This window comes from Osmerus eperlanus, chromosome 8 (assembly GCF_963692335.1).
Source record: "Osmerus eperlanus chromosome 8, fOsmEpe2.1, whole genome shotgun sequence".
In the NCBI taxonomy this organism is placed as follows: Eukaryota; Metazoa; Chordata; class Actinopteri; order Osmeriformes; family Osmeridae; genus Osmerus; species Osmerus eperlanus.
In genome coordinates, this window is record NC_085025.1 from 8,078,711 (window position 1) to 8,096,493 (window position 17,783).

At 47.5% G+C, this 17,783-nt stretch overlaps 2 protein-coding genes across 2 annotated transcripts in view; one reads left to right on the forward strand and one right to left on the reverse strand.

Annotated features, from left to right (window-relative positions):
• Window positions 1-1,728: 1,728 nt before the first annotated feature.
• On the reverse strand, window positions 1,729-3,994 carry mrpl19 (mitochondrial ribosomal protein L19). Its single transcript, XM_062468384.1, has 6 exons — window positions 3,853-3,994; window positions 3,461-3,587; window positions 3,248-3,366; window positions 2,998-3,132; window positions 2,694-2,875; window positions 1,729-2,510 (listed from the first exon to the last, which is right to left on the reverse strand). Exons 1-6 carry the CDS (start codon window positions 3,929-3,931, stop codon window positions 2,289-2,291), a joined length of 864 nt encoding a protein of 287 aa, XP_062324368.1. The 5' UTR covers window positions 3,932-3,994; the 3' UTR covers window positions 1,729-2,288.
• Window positions 3,995-4,450: 456 nt separating this feature from the next.
• LOC134025302 (protein eva-1 homolog A) overlaps window positions 4,451-17,783 on the forward strand; it is a 54,382-nt gene continuing 41,049 nt past the window's right edge. Inside the window, exon 1 of the mRNA XM_062468239.1 lies at window positions 4,451-4,728. Coding sequence (XP_062324223.1) covers window positions 4,620-4,728 — 109 coding nt within the window. The 5' untranslated portion in view covers window positions 4,451-4,619. The remainder of the gene's footprint in view (window positions 4,729-17,783) is intronic.

The following is a 17,783-nucleotide window of genomic DNA, read 5'->3' on the forward strand; positions in this document are numbered from 1 at the left end:
GTTTACTCTTCCTATTGTTTAAGGAATGTAAGTCTGTAAGGCTTATATACATGTTCAAGTGCAGTGTGTGTGTGACACTTCTTTTCCAAGCCAAGGTTTTAGCATAGCTCCAGGTGCAGTCAACCTGAGGGTATAGGTGGGACATGCTGTAAGAATCACTTCCCCGCATCATACCACACACCATTTCCTCTTTTCTTCATAACTCCTTTGCAGTTAAATCTGATTTACCGGTTCCGCTGTGTCATTCAGGAATGTGTCTCCAGATGTCTCCAGTTCATACACATGCTGCTACCTTCCACACACCTGGATATCACTTAACCCATCTACCTTCCACACACCTGGACATCACTTAACCCATCTACCTTCCACACACCTGGATATCACTTAACCCAGCTAAGTAGGTTGTACGAAAGCACAGAGATGTGGGGTGTGGAGTATGACCAGCATAGCATAAATCCTGGGAGAGAAACATGGACTCAATCATATATAGAGGGGAAAAGAGAGAGAGAGAGAGAGAGAGAGAGAGAGAGAGAGAGAGAGAGAGAGAGAGAGAGAGAGAGAGAGAGAGGAGAAAAGAGAAAGGAAGAGAGACAAAACATAGTATTACTAAGACAAGGAGATCAACAGAGATAAGGAGAGATCCAGAGATAATAGGGAGACAGGCAGCTGAACTAAATACAACCCATTTCTGGTTCAACTGGTTGACTTCGGCACAGTCTCATCTCAGAACTCCTGACAAAACTGGCATGGATATAAATGATATCATTGTGTATAGACAAACGTGTTTCACCGCCATGGGCCCAGACAGTCCTGGGGTTCATTCCTGGTCTCAGCTGGGTGAGGTGCAACCTGAGCTCCACCCCAGGAGGGTGTGTGGTCCAGATCCTGCTCATGTGGCTGGGCTACGTTAGAGGCCATTATCTCTGTCTGCTCCTGTAATGTGGCCAAATTAGAGTGTAGGGAGTAAAAACACACAGATAAACACACACATAGGACATACACACACACATAGGACATACACACACACCAGGATACACACACACATAGCAGACTTTACACACCCGGTCCAAGGGTTTTTACATGCCATACTTACACTCTGCAACATACCATCTCTCAACCACAATTTTCCATCCACAACAGTTAAACCTTGTCATAAAAACCTTTGTGAACTTCCTTTCCTACAGCTTTCAGTCGAAAGTGGAAGATTTCCATTCGTTTTTCGTGGTGTTTTGAATACTTCCATTCTATTTTTAAACTGTCATTCTATGAAACACCAGCTGAGTTTACTGAACTCTTCACATTCTTTAGGTGTCTGTGGAGACGGCTCCTCGACGTTCAACAGACCAACATCGCCACCTAGAGCGACACTGAAGTATGACTACACAGAACCACTACATCAAAAATATGCTTTTACTGTCATATCTTGTGCACCTAAAATATTAGGTGCTACAAATATTTATTGTAGCTTTTTTATAGATGGTCAAAACCTACTGATTTCATATCTGCATCCAAATAGAATTACAGAAGGCAAAATGCAGAGACTTGAGACAGACTTGACAGCTAAGAGTAAAAAAACCTGGAGACTTCATGTTTTTGTTGGTCACATTGTAAGCAAGTGCAGTGGCCATGTTTAATCAATCCTTGCTGAACATCATCGATGCCATTAGGGTTCTTGCTATATATGATTCCAAACACAATATGCACTATCAAACAGAAAAAATCCCCAAATTATTGATTTTTTTTTATTTATAAACAAGATGAATTGACTTGAATTCTGGTAATACAACATAAACACAATGGCGGGACAATAAACTTAGTTCCATAGATTAATAAAAGACATAATCCATCATGATCTCACAGTAACACAGACCTTCTGTCCTGGATAGACCAGCCTGCTCAGAGACAGGCTAAACATGCGCACACCAAACTATGAACACTGCATTGTTGAACTAGGCTGTTTTAGATGCAAGCTCAGCAAGGGACATGTCTGTGACCTAGTGTCTCTGCTGTTCCTCTAAGGCAGCAGCTAGTATCTTGCTCCCCATGGAGGTCTTCAGGAGGCAGGGGCCCGATACAGGTGTCTGTCCCAGTGGGGAGAGTACTCTGTCAGTTGCAGAGGGCTGGTTGGTGGGGTAGGGTCTGGAGGAGAGGATGGGGGTGGTGGTCCACCCTCAATGCCACGATGGCCCACTAAGTGATGATGTCGAAGTCATCTACAACGGTGAAAGGCTTTATTTCCTGCTCCAAACAGGTGTTTGTCTGACTGATGAGGCCGGTCTAGGGACCCATCACTTGCTCATCTCCTGCTTCACCTCCTTCAGGATGTTCTCCTCCAATCGGGAGGTGTCGTACTCCTTCAGCATGTCGTACTCCCTCCAGGGCTCCGCCCACTTCTGGGCATGCTCCATCTGCTCTGGGGTCAGGCACAGCTCGAAGCGGATGCCCTTTATGTTGAATATGGGGCGCTCCCAACGCTTGGACCAGGGCTTGGGCCTCATACGAACTTTCATCTGGAGAGGAGGGGAGGAGAGGTTGCAGGAGGTTTTGGAGGAAAGAGGACAGAAGAGTTCAAAGAAGGCGACCTGACAGATTGAAGTTGCTATATATTTGACATAATACAAACTGACATTGAAATACAGAAGAATCGTTTTCTAGCAAAAATGTCTGTGTGCCGCCCCTGTGGTCCAGCTCACCATGTTGATGGGCACGTCTCCAGTGGGGGAGGAGGAGACAGGCTTCATGTCCTGGTCCACAGTGCTGTACTCAGGAAGGGCATCTCTCAGGTACATCAGGTTCTCATCCAGCCTCTTCTCCAGCTTCAGAACCTCGATCTTCTGAATTAGAGGGCTGTACATTTCATAGCAGATTTCTACCCCTGGAGTTGGGGGTAGAGGGAAGGAGGGAGAAAGATAAAGTTACAATAGATTATTATTTAATATTTGATCGGCTTGTATCAATGATTTAATCTATGTCTCTTTTAATCTATGTGTCCCTCACCTTGGTTTTCAATGATGTTTCTTAATATAAACGTAGCACCAAGTCCCTTGCCACCTCGTTGGAGGCAGATGCCCACAAAGCGGTTGCTTTTACCGCTGGCATACTGGTCAGTCATGGTCACAGCTAAGATACTACCTACACAGAGGACCACAATAAAGCAGGGAACTTGGTTATTAAAAGTAGCAAGGGAGAGCAAAAATGCATTTACTTCTTTATTATCAATATGGAACACTCGGAATCGAAGTCTTACCAACATAGAACTCAGGAATGTTGAGCACCTTCCTCCGACGATACATGTCTTTCCTCTCGATGGCAGCTTTCAACGGGTTTATCCTCTGACGAATCGGGATGAACTCTGGGCTTAAAAACCTGCGTTTAGAGATGCAAAGCGCCAACTTGAGCACAAGATTGGTAGTTGTAACATTTTAAAACAAAGATATCTCATTCGTCTAATTTTGCATACTTCCGCAGTGAGGCCGCGGTCTGTGTTTTGTCGATAATGACAGGTTTGGGTGGCGGGGTAAACTTTGAAGGCTGGTCAGTGTCGTCACTCCCAAGGGCGAGGCGAGGCAAAGATGTCGACAGGAATCCTACAGTTAGACAACAAATACATGTAACAAAACACAATTTTGCCACCTTTAAATTTGTGTAGGCAACTAGCAGCTAGCTAACGATAGAGTTTGTCACGGTGACTCCTCCTTACATTATAGGAGTCAAGGAAAATACCAGATAGGCTATGGATGTTAACTTGCTACTTCAAGTTGAGTATAGTCAGACAACTATTCAAATAGATATAACCTAGAATGCAAAATTCACATAATCACCTACAACAGTACGTGTATATATGTGACTTACGTTCATTTTGATGGTGCTGATACCGTAATAATCTAACTGAACACAGAACATTGTTGAGCCTCCTTACGCAGGCAGCCATGATTGAATTGCTGACCTTCTGTTGTCACATGTGAGTAGATGGTACGGAAGCCGAAAGAAGAACAGTGTCAAAAATGCAATTGCATTTGAATTGCAGTTTCTTGCATAGCCCACAAGGTGTCACTAATGTATTATATAGATCCTGTCCAGAGTCGTTTTCATGGATGTGTGACAAGCAGACCAAAATTCGTAGTATATAATGCATTTATTGGAAATCAAGAATGCGATGAAATACATTATTTATTTGTTGGTGGTGATGGAAAGCCTGGTGAGGATGATTATGGTGATAATGTTGGCTATTACTTTCAAATGTATACATATTTTTTAAATTGCTGATCAAAATATTTTTGATTGTAACAGCCACTGTTAGCCTATATAAAGCAATGAAGTAACAAGCTGTAACGTGATTGTAAATAAGGATCGAAATTGGGGGCTTTGAGACCACGCGGACAACGCTCCAACAGGTGGGCTGCCGCTCCAGTAACACGCAGTAAGAAATCGGGGCAGTGTTCCGCCGCCACTGTCCCGAGCCCTCGTCCCTACCTTAGTCGTCCTGAAATGGAATGATGAGGAGAGTCAGAGCACGAACCATGGGACAGAGCATCTACTGCTTATGACGCAGATCCTAAACGCCACGCGCCTCCTGGACCTTTTTTGGAGAAACTCCGCAACTTCTTAATGTTTCAAGGATGTTCTTCCCAGATGGGAGTCTCTCAGCTATCAATTATGCGCTCGTGTTGGGAATAACGTGCCTCACCGTCTTCTGCAACTTCACCAGAAGTTCCTCCGAGTTTTCAGGTGGGGAAGCATGATTCATATAGTGTGCAATCATTTGTTGGTTTTTTTGTATGTGCTGCAGGTATAACTGTTTGATAATGATGATGGTGAAAAGTTATCATCTCGTCTGGAAGAAGCCCATGCTGCTTAGGGAGACCCAGAACACAACGCGCTCTTTTAATTGTAATTCTTTACAACTGGGCTTTGCTTGCCGTCTGTTCCCTCTGTTCTTCTGGCGTGTTGAAGCACGTAGTGTGTTTTCTCTTCATAAATCATATACTGTAACCTTTAAACATGCGGAAAAGCGCGTGTCTGGCCTGCAGTGCTGGGGTGTTGTGCTTCGAGCTGACCCACATGCGGAGCGGAGGGATCAGAGAATTAAAGTCTGATCGTGCTGCGGTAATCAGCGAATTGTATTTGCCCATACACAGATTTCTAAATAATCCTCATGATCCTGTGTAGGCGAGAGGACGAGGTATTGTAGCTAATGTTTTACTACAGGCGTATGGTGTTGTGTTGAGAAGTCTGTCTACCAGTCCAGTGTAGGGATGAAGGTTTACACTGCTCCGCACTAATGTGAGAGTTCTGACCTGCGAGACGAAAGTCTACAGGAATGCAGCCCTGTGACAGTTCTACCGGCCGTTCGTGTTTGCCTTGAATTTTTACAACATAAACACGGGGATGAACAGCGCTGGCCCAACAGTGTCAGGTAAATAAACCAAATGTTAAGTGCTTTAACCCATACCCTCATTGTAACAAATCCTTAGGCTCTTCTCACCATGACAAGTTATCATAGAGAAGGCATAGTAACATAGAAATATACAAGATTGATTTATGGACGGAAACTTAGAGGTCTCAGTTAAAAGGGAGCCCTAAAGACAGAAATGAATGAAAAGAGGATAAAGACAAGTAGGACGCTGGCAGCACCCTAGGAGAATGGTGAGGCCCACTGTACACAGAAATATGGATACAATTCAGATTTTTCTTTTTTCATGGACACATACTTCAGCACCATAACGTAGTGTAGTGTAAAAAGAGCCTCCTTTGTGAGAGCGGAGAGCAGCTGTCTCCAGCAGGACTGAGGAGAGAGAGCAACTATCTCCAGCAGGACTGAGGAGAGAGAGCAGCTATCTCCAGCAGGACTGAGGAGAGAGAGCAACTATCTCCAGCAGGACTGAGGAGAGAGAGCAGCTATTTCCAGCAGGACTGAGGAGGGAGAGAAGCTATCTCCAGCAGGACTGAGGAGGGGAGAGCAGCTATCTCCAGCAGGACTGAGGAGAGAGAGCAGCTATCTCCAGCAGGACTGAGGAGAGAGAGCAACTATCTCCAGCAGGACTGAGGAGAGAGAGTAGCTATTTCCAGCAGGACTGAGGAGGGAGAGAAGCTATCTCCAGCAGGACTGAGGAGGGGAGATCAGCTATCTCCAGCAGGACTGAGGAGAGAGAGCAGCTATCTCCAGCAGGACTGAGGAGGGAGAGCAGCTATCTCCAGCAGGACTGAGGAGAGAGAGCAGCTATCTCCAGCAGGACTGAGGAGGGGAGAGCAGCTATCTCCAGCAGGACTGAGGAGGGAGAGCAGCTATCTCCAGCAGGACTGAGGAGAGAGAGCAGCTATCTCCAGCAGGACTGAGGAGAGAGAGCAGCTATCTCCAGCAGGACTGAGGAGAGAGAGCAGCTATCTCCAGCAGGACTGAGGAGGGGAGAGCAGCTATCTCCAGCAGGACTGAGGAGAGAGAGCAGCTATCTCCAGCAGGACTGAGGAGAGAGAGCAGCTATCTCCAGCAGGACTGGGGGGTTTTGTTTACAGTGTAGTAAAGCAGGAAGGAGGCTTTGTGTCCACGTGAATGGTCCCTAATGACTTTTCTAATGGGGTCAAATGAGCTGATAAACACACTACGACCCAGGGGAAGGTGCCAGGGAACAGATGTGTTAAAGTGTGTGCGTGTCTAATGAGCCACTAATGGTATCGGTGTCGACACAGGTGGTTTTCAGAAGAAAGAAAACACAGAAAGTTTTAGCTCTCTGTTTTGCATAAAGGGCTCAGGGTTGTCCGGAAACTGACCGAGATTGTGTTAGTCAATAGCCTTTCATATACGAACACAACAGTACCACCACAGAACATGTTTGTCTAAACCTGTTCCTTCCAGATTTGTGTACCAAAATCCCATCTCAGAAGCGCTTATTGAACCATTGTAGGCAGGAGTTAATGTGCTGAAATCTCGAATTCTCAGCTTTTGAGTAACATAAACACATTTCATCCATTAGGGGACTTTGCCACAGGACTTTTCAATGGTCCATTGACTCTACTTTGTTCTTCTGGGGGATGGGAGGGAAACTCCATTGTCATACAGACTATGTTCAAACATTCCAAGTTCCCAACATTCTACAGGTCATGCGAGGTGTAGCCTGGGTGTTCTACTGTGTACGTTTTGTTCACCAGGAACTTGACACAAGCCACTGACTAGGAATCATTCTGTTTGAATCAAGAGTAAGTGCAGCCTCAGCATTCCCCAGGGGACACAGGGACCCCCAGCCCCCAGCACATTCCCAGCCAGCTGGAGGCTCCCTGGAGACGGGGACTGGCAGGGCTGGGCTGGACAGATGCTGCAGAGCTGAGGAGGACAGGAGATGACAGAGACACAGCATCTGTCAGGAGAAGGGTTAGAGAGGGAGTGGGGGGCAATGGGTTGTTAGGGATGAGTGAGATAGAGAAAGATGTGGGGAGGGGGTGGTGTACAAAGAAACATTGAAATAGAGTGAGAGGTGAGCGAGAGAGAGAAAGTGGGGTAGAATCAAAAGGGATTGAGAGGAAGAAAGTGTGTGTTTGTGTTCCAGAATGAGTTATAAGTCGAGTGTATGTTTTATGTTTGCAGATCACTAGTAGGATTGGCTGAATATTGGTTTTAGGAGTCAGGTGGCTCAGCGGTTAGGGAATCGGGCTGGTAATATGAAGGTTGCCAGTTCGATTCCCAGCCGTGCAAAATGACATTGTGTCCTTGGACAAGGCACTTCACCCTACTTGCCTCGGGGGGAATGTCCCTGTACTTACTGTAAGTCGCTCTGGATAAGAGCGTCTGCTAAATGTAAATGTAAGTTTGCAGTCACAGTACAGTACACTTTTTTTATTTTACTTTGATCCAAAAGTAAAAACAAAATCTGCAGGAGGTTAAACGAACTCATCAATCTCCCTCAGTTATCATCTGTTATTCCAGCACACAGCTGTCTGAGAGACTAATTAGAAGTGAGGAGTGAGTGTTTCATCTCAGTAGGCCTGGGGCAGAGCTAGCTAGCATTTAGCACTTTATTATGTTCCCTCAGAATCATCCTGTATCACCTTCCTTTCATTGTTAAAGTGCTGATTAAATTAAGAAAAGAAACATTAGTCATCCTCAGAAAGTAACATTAGTCATCCTCAGAATGGACGGCTTCAAGGGACAAACTGACAACAGTTGTGATAAACCGTTGGCCTGTGTTCTTTTCTTTTCTTTTGAAGGATACGACTGCTTTCTCTTTCTCCCCAACACACACCTGCCAGTATGACCTCAGCTGCATGCATATGTAGCAGCCTCTCCGTCAGTGTCACCCAAGCCCTGGCACCATGGAGGGTCCTTGCTAACGCCCCATAATGGCAGACCCACCAGGGTGTCTGAGTGAAAAATGCACCCCTCCCCCGTGGCCCCCCCCATACTGTGTCCTACAAAGCTGTAACTATGAGACCCATTCAGCCCTCCATCAGTGAGATGTGGGGCTGTTTAAAGGTCAATGGGTCAACCGAGGTCAAACCATCCCCACTTGTGTGTATGGGCGTGTGTGTGTAGCTGGAGGGCTAATGATCCATCTTCTCCTCTCCTTCTGGTAGGGAGGCTGCACGCTCAATTGAGGAGAATGTAAACACAACTTTAATGTGTTATTCTGCACATACTTTTTTTCTTCTTCAGCTCTGTACAGTTGGATGCACATATATGAACGGAACATCTTGACAGTTGTTAATCAATTATTTACTGACATCCAGCTATTACCAAATCATCTTTTTATTCTCACACACGGTAGCATGTGTTAGCAACAGCCAACATCATCAAGACCAGTCTAACATCACTTGCATCACTAGTCCAAAGCCTCACACTCATTAAAGTAACACTAATATGTTTTGTTGTGTGTGGATCCATCGTTTACCTTGTTAGCTCTGTGATGCTAAGTTGGCGCCCCCTAGCCACAGAAAGGTCACTCTACCCTAACCCTCTGCTGCGTGGTTAGGACTGTAACATGGGCCGGCCCAGTACGGTCAGCTGTGGGTCGTACTAGTGTTGCCATGTTCACTAATGGCTGCAGAAAGGCCTCTCACACCACTAACAAAGCAGCCAGAAGCTTTATCGGCTTGCACTGAGACAAAGAAGCACTGTGGCTCGATGGAAACTCAGTGTATCACAAAGACTAAGTGTTGGCTAAGCTGCATGACCAGTGTGACTCTACCAGGTAGGACTGGGGAATGAAGTTCAATTTGCTTTACTGACTTCACAAAAACATAATTATGTTGCTGAACCACAAAATGATTGTCTGTCTCAGGAGGTTGGGCCGACGCTGAGAAGGCAGAGAAGAGGGGGAGCTTAAGGAGAGGAGGGAGGAAAGTAGGGGAGGGAGGAGGAGAGGAGGGGAGGAAGGAGGAGAGGAGAGGAGGGGAGGAAGGAGGAGAGGAGGGGAGGGAGGAAGGAAGGAGGAGAGAAGGGAGGAAGGAGAGTAAGAGGGAAGAGCGGGGAGGAGGGAGATGAGGGGAAGATAGGAATTAACCAAAGCTTGACCATTAGGTTTAGGTCAACACTCACCTCTGGGCATGTTTAGGATTACCTTTCTAAACGCTGATTACTATCTCTCTCTCTCGCACTCTCTCTATCTCGCTCTCTTTCTCTCTCCCATACACACAGTCACACACACCTCCTTGAGGCCTCTCATATCTTAATCCTGCTCTGGGTTTGGGAGTGACCTGCCCCCCCCCCTCTCCACACCTCTCCACTTCTCTACTCTCTCACCACCCCCCCACCCCCCCTCTGCTGTGTGTTTTACTTTACCCCCCTCCCGCTTAAAAAAATAACCGCACTCCTACCCATCCATATTAATGCTGGATGTTCCCTCAGCACTGATGAGATGCCTGCTTCAAAATTACATGCCAATCCACCATGTCCAACTGAATACTTTGTTTACAATGGTGTCCTGTCTAGACCAGAGTCAGACTGGCTAGTCTGCCTACACTTAATTTTTCTTCCATTTACTTCCCCTTATCACACACATACACTCACACACACACAGTGCTCCTCCCAGGGCTTGCTTGATCACTGTTTCTGTGTCAGTGCTCCAGGTGAGCTCTGTCAAAACAAATCCTGCCTCCTGTTTGTTATGTCTACAGAGGGGGGGGGGGGGGTGAGCAAGGGGTGCCACATGGACGGTATTCTGTAGAACTGGAATGAAAGGAAGGAATAAAGAAAATTAATCAAACAGCATCTTTTGTATGCATGTTTCTAGGGAGTGGATTGTGAGAGAATTCGTCTTATCCCTGGGTTCTAAAGCTTTGTGTTTGACTCACAAAACCACTGCTATCTTGGCTCTAGATATCAATAAACATTTGAGCTTTTATTCGTTTTCAGTAAAACGTTTTGGCAGTGTACTGTGTTTGACATCTCTGTTTGTGTTTGCATGAGGCCCTTTGCTGTGTTTAATGTACTGTTTGACAGTAAAACTCACCACAATACAGTATTCCTCTATAATATTCCTAAATATGTAATAATCCAAAATAAGTGTGTTTGCAAACGTACGTGTGAGGGTGTGAGCTTTCCCAACAACACTAGCTTGTCGTGTCCCTCCCTCCCCTCCCTTCACATACACTCACATTGAGAGTGCAGAAGATGACCAGATGTTTGGCTGTGTTGTTTACTGAGGGCCCCAACTCTCTCAGTTTTTTTTCATGTGGGGCAACATCAGTCCCATAAATGCCACCGCAGGGCAAATATTACTCTGCCTTTCTTTGAAAGCCCGGACAATTTACCGCAAATGACATTTAGCCAGTTGAGGCTGTTTCTACTGCTTCTGTCATATGTAGTTACCTTCGCCTATTGACTCTGGCTACTCTCTACAGATGTTCATCATGTGATGCATCATCTGAGTGTTTAAATGTATAGGCTCCTAAGTATTTACAGTTGAATGAGACAGAGTTATTAGCTTTTGGCTAGTGTTTCCAGGTCGAGGCACGTTGGCTCGTCCTGAGCCAGAATGCCGCGTCAGCCCGGTGGCCAGTAGACGCGAGCGAGGGAGCAGAGAGCATCCTGAAGGAGCTGACGCCTGCTACAGGCTTTGACTGCACCAGCTGTAGTAATTAAGTGATGCAATGTGAAAACAAGAACGAATGCTGTTCAGGAGTTCAGCACCAGGGCGTCAGCATAGGGCCTATCTGGATGTCATAATCAACCTTTAGGCAGTGGAGGATTCTTCCAGTAAAGCTGTTAACTCCACAGCCAACCCTAACAGGCCAGCCCCTGCATTCTAATACCTGTTTAAGAAAAATTGAATTCTTCATTCCAAATCCCAGTTGAGGCTTAGACATAATTCTAAATCCCAACTGCCACACAGTTAACTGGTAATTCTGTAATGACTATCTCAAACAAAGACTTTATTCAGCGTTTCACCCCCTCTCCTCTCCTACCCTCCAACCAACCCACCAACCCAGTGTTGAATCCTAATGTGATAATCATTATTTTAACGTAGGTTGCTAACCATTCTTAAAATGACTCTAATCGGCCAATCAGAAACAGTGTTTATGGTAACTACTGTTATGGTCTGAGTTTCACTCCTGACGTTTTTAAACTTCGACCAGTTCCAGTCACTACAGGTGTGTTCATGTTTGGGGCTGGGGTTAAACAAACACATAGCCTACACACACACACACACATTCTCACACTGGCGTTTAGGAAGGATTCTTTAGTGACACTCTAGTACAACATCAACTTGAGCTGCTTGTCTCAGCTTTCTCTGTTTAGGCAACAGTGGCCAGGATCTCAGACAATAATGTCTGTTTTGATATTTGACACTTGGTATGTGAACTCAGAACCATGTATAAAAGTAAAAGTTTAAGGTTGCAGACACCCTCGGTCTTGTGAGATCTCTGTGAAGAAGGGCCTGTTTTTAACCTGCCTCTATGGCTATGAGAGTGTGTTATGAGGTATACAACTTTGTAGTTTTTGTATCAACCAACCAGCTTTGTGCTACGTTCCTCAACAGAATTAGTCTCCCTCGCTGTGTCCTAGAGACAGCAGCAGAATCGGCAGAGTGGAACAGATAAAGTAGACCATCAACGCAGACTGTGTCTGGAGCCTGCTCTTACAGGTGGAGAGACACACACACACAGATACACACACAAACACACACTTAGACGCAACCTATTAGACACAGTCTGTGTCTCTTTCTCAGACTGTTTTGTATGTATTTAGCGAGTATAACGTGTTTGTATAGGTTAGTGTAGGGAGGAGTTGTAGTGAAGTACATATAGGCTGATGTGTGTGTGTGTGTGCAAGCGATTATCTACTCTCTTCCACACCACTTACGTGTGGCTATCAAATGATCCTCTCAGCACCCCCTCTCCCCTCCCCCAATCCCTGATCTTGTGTCTGAGGGAATGTCAGTCACGCTTTGATGCACCCCTCCCTCAATCTCTCTTTATCCCTCCTTCTCTCGATCTCTCCCTCCCTCTTTCTCTCTCCCTTTCTCTCTCTCATTCTCTCTCTTTTTGTGTCTCTCCTCCCTCTATCATTCTCTCTTCTCCTCACTCCTTTCTTTCTCTGTCTCTCTGTTTCCCCTCTTCTTATCTTTATACTTGCCGTACTCCCCTTCCTAGGAGCTGATTTATGTATGACTTAAGAGCCAGCTTGTTCCGCCCCTACCCAACCCCTCTCTGTTAACTTCTCTAATGCTCCCTCCCTCTCTCTCTTAACTCCTCAAACACTCCCTCCCTTTCCCTCTCCTCCTTTGACTCGTGCAATGCTCCCTCCATCCCTCTTTCCTTTCATGTGGAGTTCAGGTGGGAACAGAACAGTGCTATGAAGGAGGAGCTGGAGGTTTTAAGCTCCACTAGAGATATGCAGGGTTATGGTATGAGGATACCCCTGACTGTGTGTGTCTACCGTGGGGAAAGGAGAGGAGTAAACCGATAGAGAGAAAGAGAGAGATTGTTAGTTGGAGAGGTAGAGAGAGAGAGGGGGCAGGAGGATCTTTCTAAACAACGGGGTATTGTGCATGCCCCCCCTCCCCTCCCCCCCAACCCCCACACCAGCCCAGACTGACAGGCTGTATTACAGCATGCTGTAGCACCCCTGTCTGGGCACTGCTAATCTGCCCCCCCCCCCCCCCCCCCCTAGGCACACACACGTCACATAGGCTGGGAGGGAGAAAAGGAGGATGAGGAGGAGAGAGAGACCGAGAGAGAGAGGAGTCCTATGAGGAGGACAGAGAGGAACGGAAGCCGGTGGAGAGTTAGAGAAAGGGACAAGGAGGAGAGAGAGACAAAAGGGAGGACATAAAAGTTGAAGCAGAAATGAGGGGGGGGGGGTGAAGGGAGAGGTGGAGGAGCGATGAAACGAGACAAAGCAACTGGTTGAATTTGAGAGGTGAGACGTCGAGAAAAGAGCCTCATCGTGAGAAGGAAGAGACCATTCTTCTTCAGCACGCGCTTGACAGCATGTGTGGGTGACAGAGGGATGACGGGATGGAGGGATGAGTTTAGTAGGGGGAAAGTGCACCGGCAGGGCACATGGCCCAGGGAGATGGGCCTGAGCTGGGCCAGGAGCAGCAGGGAGGAGGGCCCGTGTCTGGACGTCTGGAAGTGGACAGCAGTTTGACAGGAAACAAGCAGTTCTGAATTGAGGCACAGAGGAGAGTCAGGATTTTTCTCGGCTCAGAGGTCACTATACATTGATCACGATGGCTGAAAGAGGATACATCTGTCTCCCCTTTATCTCTGTCCCTCTTTCTCACACACACACGCACAGACACACTGTCTGGTTTGGACTGAACGGGCTGTCCCCTTACTCTCCAAGGCTATAAAAGTGACTATTAAAAGTGACTGATTGTGTTTGTGTGGGTGTGTTTGACCCTGTGTGTGTGGGGGTGTTGCACATGTTGGGTGTGTCCCGCCCCCCTACAGAGGACACAGAGAACCTCTCAGGAGGAGAGTGTCCCTGAGCTCACAGGAGGGATGTGACCTCTGACCCCCCAGGGGTCCTCAGAACAGGCACACACTAGCAGGGAGGGCGCGGGAGACCGTGGAATAGTGTGCGAGTTTGTTTGGGGAAGAGTTGGGGGAGGGGAGGCAGTTAGCAAACAACAACCCACTGAGAGGGTTTCTAAGACCCCCAGATCAAGACTTGGCAGACGTTATAGACTGCACACAGACACGCACACGCACACAGCCCCGGGAGTAGCTTAGAGTAGAGATCCGTCTCCCAGGTGGGCGTTGTTTTCATCCTGATCTCTGGCTGCTGTGGCCCAGCCAGCGCGTGTGGACCTGCAGAGCTGAGTCTGGTCTACAGGCTTCTCCTCAAGCTTCCCAGCTTACCTTAGATTAGCCTAGCCAGCAGGGTGCACAGCACCAGCCCATTCTCTGCTCCAGTCCTCCTGTGTTCCCAAGTGTTTCTCCTCTCTGGTGTGCGGGGTAATGCACAGCAAGCTCTGGCAAACTGCACATGAACAGTTCTTTGGCTTGCTGTGCTGTGCTGTATAGTGCAGTGTCATGCTGTGTCTTGCTGTGCTGGGTTTTGTTCTTGGAGAGGTGTTGGTGTCTGTGAGACCCCAGCCGTGGTGTTTGTTTTTGTGTCTGCAGTGTTGATAGTTTCAGCTGCCCCCGGTTCCATTCTGGCACGGGGGGTGGGGGTGCTGCTGCTAGACTGATACCCCCATGCCCCTGACCTCTAACCCCGCCAGAGCGGGGAGGACTCTGGCCCTGCAGGGAGAGCTGGCTGTCGTGTCAGTACGCTGTACTCCTGGGGTATGCCCAGGTTCGTTTGCTTTCTGTCTCCTATTCCAATGAGTGGTTATGGTGTGTGTGTGTGTGTGTGTGCGCGCTGCCATACTGAACTATTTACCTCTGATGGGGTTATTTCAATTTTTTTCAGTCCAAGCCAGGGGGGCTCCGTTTGAGTAAGCTTCCTCAGCTGATCCTGTGTGTGTGTGTGTGTGTGTGTGTGTGTGTGTGTGTGTGTGTGTGTGTGTGTGTGTGTGTGTGTGTGTGTGTGTGTGTGTGTGTGTGTGTGTGTGTGTGTGTGTGTGTGCGTGTATGTATATGTGTGTGTGCATACTCAGTATGTCTGTCTGCATCCGCATGCATGCGTTTGTTACTTTGTGTGTATTTGCGTTGTGTGTGTGCAAGGCACCACCCATCACAAGCCATCCATTTTATACCGTCACACACACTCCCAGTCCCAGAGTCCCAGATTGGTTCTATTTTTGGGGCTGGGGCCGCTAGAAAGGAGGAGGGAGAAAAGAGAAGGAAGAAAGGAGGAGGAGAGTACAAGAGGAGGCGATAAGGACACAAGAAGAAGAAGGGGAAAAGGGGAGACTGAGTGGAGGTGGAAAGAAGAGAAAGATGAGGCAAAGAGGAGGAAATAAGCTATAAAAGAGTAGGAGAGGAGGAGATAAGGAGAGCAAAATAAAAAAAGGAGGGGAAACGAAGGAGGTTTAATGAGAAGTGGAGTTAAAGCCACCAGGCCTGGCCACTACAGCCACATCCTGCAGATCATGCAAACGTGCTTTTAAAAGATCTGGTCCGTGCACTTGCTCTCTCTCTCTCTCTCTCTCTCTCTCTCTCTCTCTCTCTCTCTCTCTCTCTCTCTCTCTCTCTCTCTCTCTCTCTCTCTCTCTCTCACACACACACACAAACTCTCTCTCACTCTCTCTCTTTTCAAATGTTCCCCACTCATCCTTACTCTATTCATTGGAGACTCATGCCTCATTCAAGTGCTGGCGGAACGTGGCCTGTCTCACTTTGTCTTGCCCTCACTTGCCCTCCCCCCCTCTCTCCCCCACTCTCTCACTCTCCAAACGTCTCTCTCCCCTACTCTCTCCATCCCTCTATCTCTCCCCTCCTCCCAACCCTCTCTCTCCCTCCCCCCCCTCTCCCCTCCCCTCTCTGGATGTGCTCCCCTGTGCTCCAGTGTGTGTTCTCCTCCTGGCTGGGAGCAGTGCTTCCAGAGCGTGGTCTGTGGTGTGTCTGCGTGGAGGCTCACCTCAGCTCTGTCCCCTCAGCTCTGTCCCTCAGCTCTGTCCCCTCAGCTCTGTCCCTCAGCTCTGTCCCCTCAGCTCTGTCCCTCAGCTCTGTCCCCTCAGCTCTGTCCCTCAGCTCTGTCCCTCAGCGCCACATGAAGGAGGCTCCTCCCCCCCAGCCATGCCGCTCCCCAGAACCTCTGAGCGCCGCAGGCCGCCACAGCTGGCAGTGGCTCCAAATAACACCAATAAAGTCCCATCGGTCTGCAAATGTGCCATGTCCAGAAGCGCCGGATGAAGAGCGGCTGGTGCCTGACATCTCTGGACTGCTTTGGACGCTCACATGGGTTATTAGTTGATGCTATTCTCAGATGGAATAGCACGAAACCCATTCTTGCATGAAATACCACAAACAGTTACAGTGTCCAACAGAAGCCTTCGTGGATGAATTGTTTGTGCTTCTAAATGGCTTGACAAATACACTGTACCAATGCATCGTGTCATGGCTGCACCATGAGAATTGTTTTATTTAGTGTTGTACAGCTGTAAAGTTCAGTTGATTGTTGCTACCTGTTAGTCCAATAGGAGAGTTGGCATCTTTCAAATCCTGGGGAAACTTGTGAGAAGTTCTATACCTCAGACACACAGAGACAGACACGGCCCTGAGCAGCACCGTGGAGTCTAACCTCTTTTTTCTCCTATCCCACCCTCCCTCCCACCCTCCCACCCTCCCACCCTCCCACCCTCCCTCCCTCCCACCATCCCATCCTCCCTCCCTCCCTCCCACCCTCCCTCCCTCCCTCCCACCCTCCCTCCCTCCCTCCCTCCCTCCCTCCCTCCCACCCTCCCTCCCTCCCTCCCTCCCTCTTCTCCTCACACCTCCTTCCTTCTCTTCCCTCCTTTCTCCTCTCCTTACCTACTCATCTCGACCCTCCTTGCAGGCTTGAGAACAGTCCAGTTGTGCTGGTTTCCCACTAAGCTAGTTGATCACACATACACAAATGCACATATACATGCACACACACAAAAACACATACATAGTGTTTACTCTAGGGGCAGGACCATGCCTGTGTGTGACCTTTTCCATGTTTTTTATCTAATCAGTTATCCCTGTGGAGGAAGTCTCTCTCTCTATCTCCCTCTCTCTGGCTCTATTTCTCTCTCACTCTTTCTCTCTCCCTCTCTATCTCTAGGTTATCTACTTATCTTCTCTCTCTCTCTTTCTCTCTCTCTCCTTTCTCACTCTTTCTGTCTATGATGTTGACAAAGCACAGCAGTCCGTCCCTAATCCTCTTCTACCTGACCCCTTCAGTGCCGGGTCAAGCTGTCCTCAGGTCAGATGACCACAGATGAGGAATAAATCACTATCCTCTATGATTGGCTGACAGGTCACAGGATTGTAGTGGTTGTCCAATTAGGGATGAGTTAACTCCATGAGTTTTTAGATAGTTCAGTCTAAGGTAGCATTAGATGTAGAACTAACATTAATGTCTGCTCGTACAAGAAGGAAATGTCAGCTTATGTTTGCAACCATGATTATAGTCCTTCTTTGCATGCTTGAAGTATTTGCTAATACGACATGCCTGCTGTGATGTTGTGTGGATATCATTCTGGTCTTCTCCTCTTGTGGAATCATACAAATATTTATCCATTCATTCACTCACTTATTCATTCATTCATATATTCATTCATTTTGTCCGCAGACCTGAGATGGTTTCTTTAGTTTATGTGGCGTTTTATGGAAGACAAATAAAGCAGACAGTCATACATACCAGCCTGCTGGCTTTATGGAGGGAGAAGGTCAAACAGCCAGTAAAGGAGGGAGAGCCGAAAGAAAAGAGA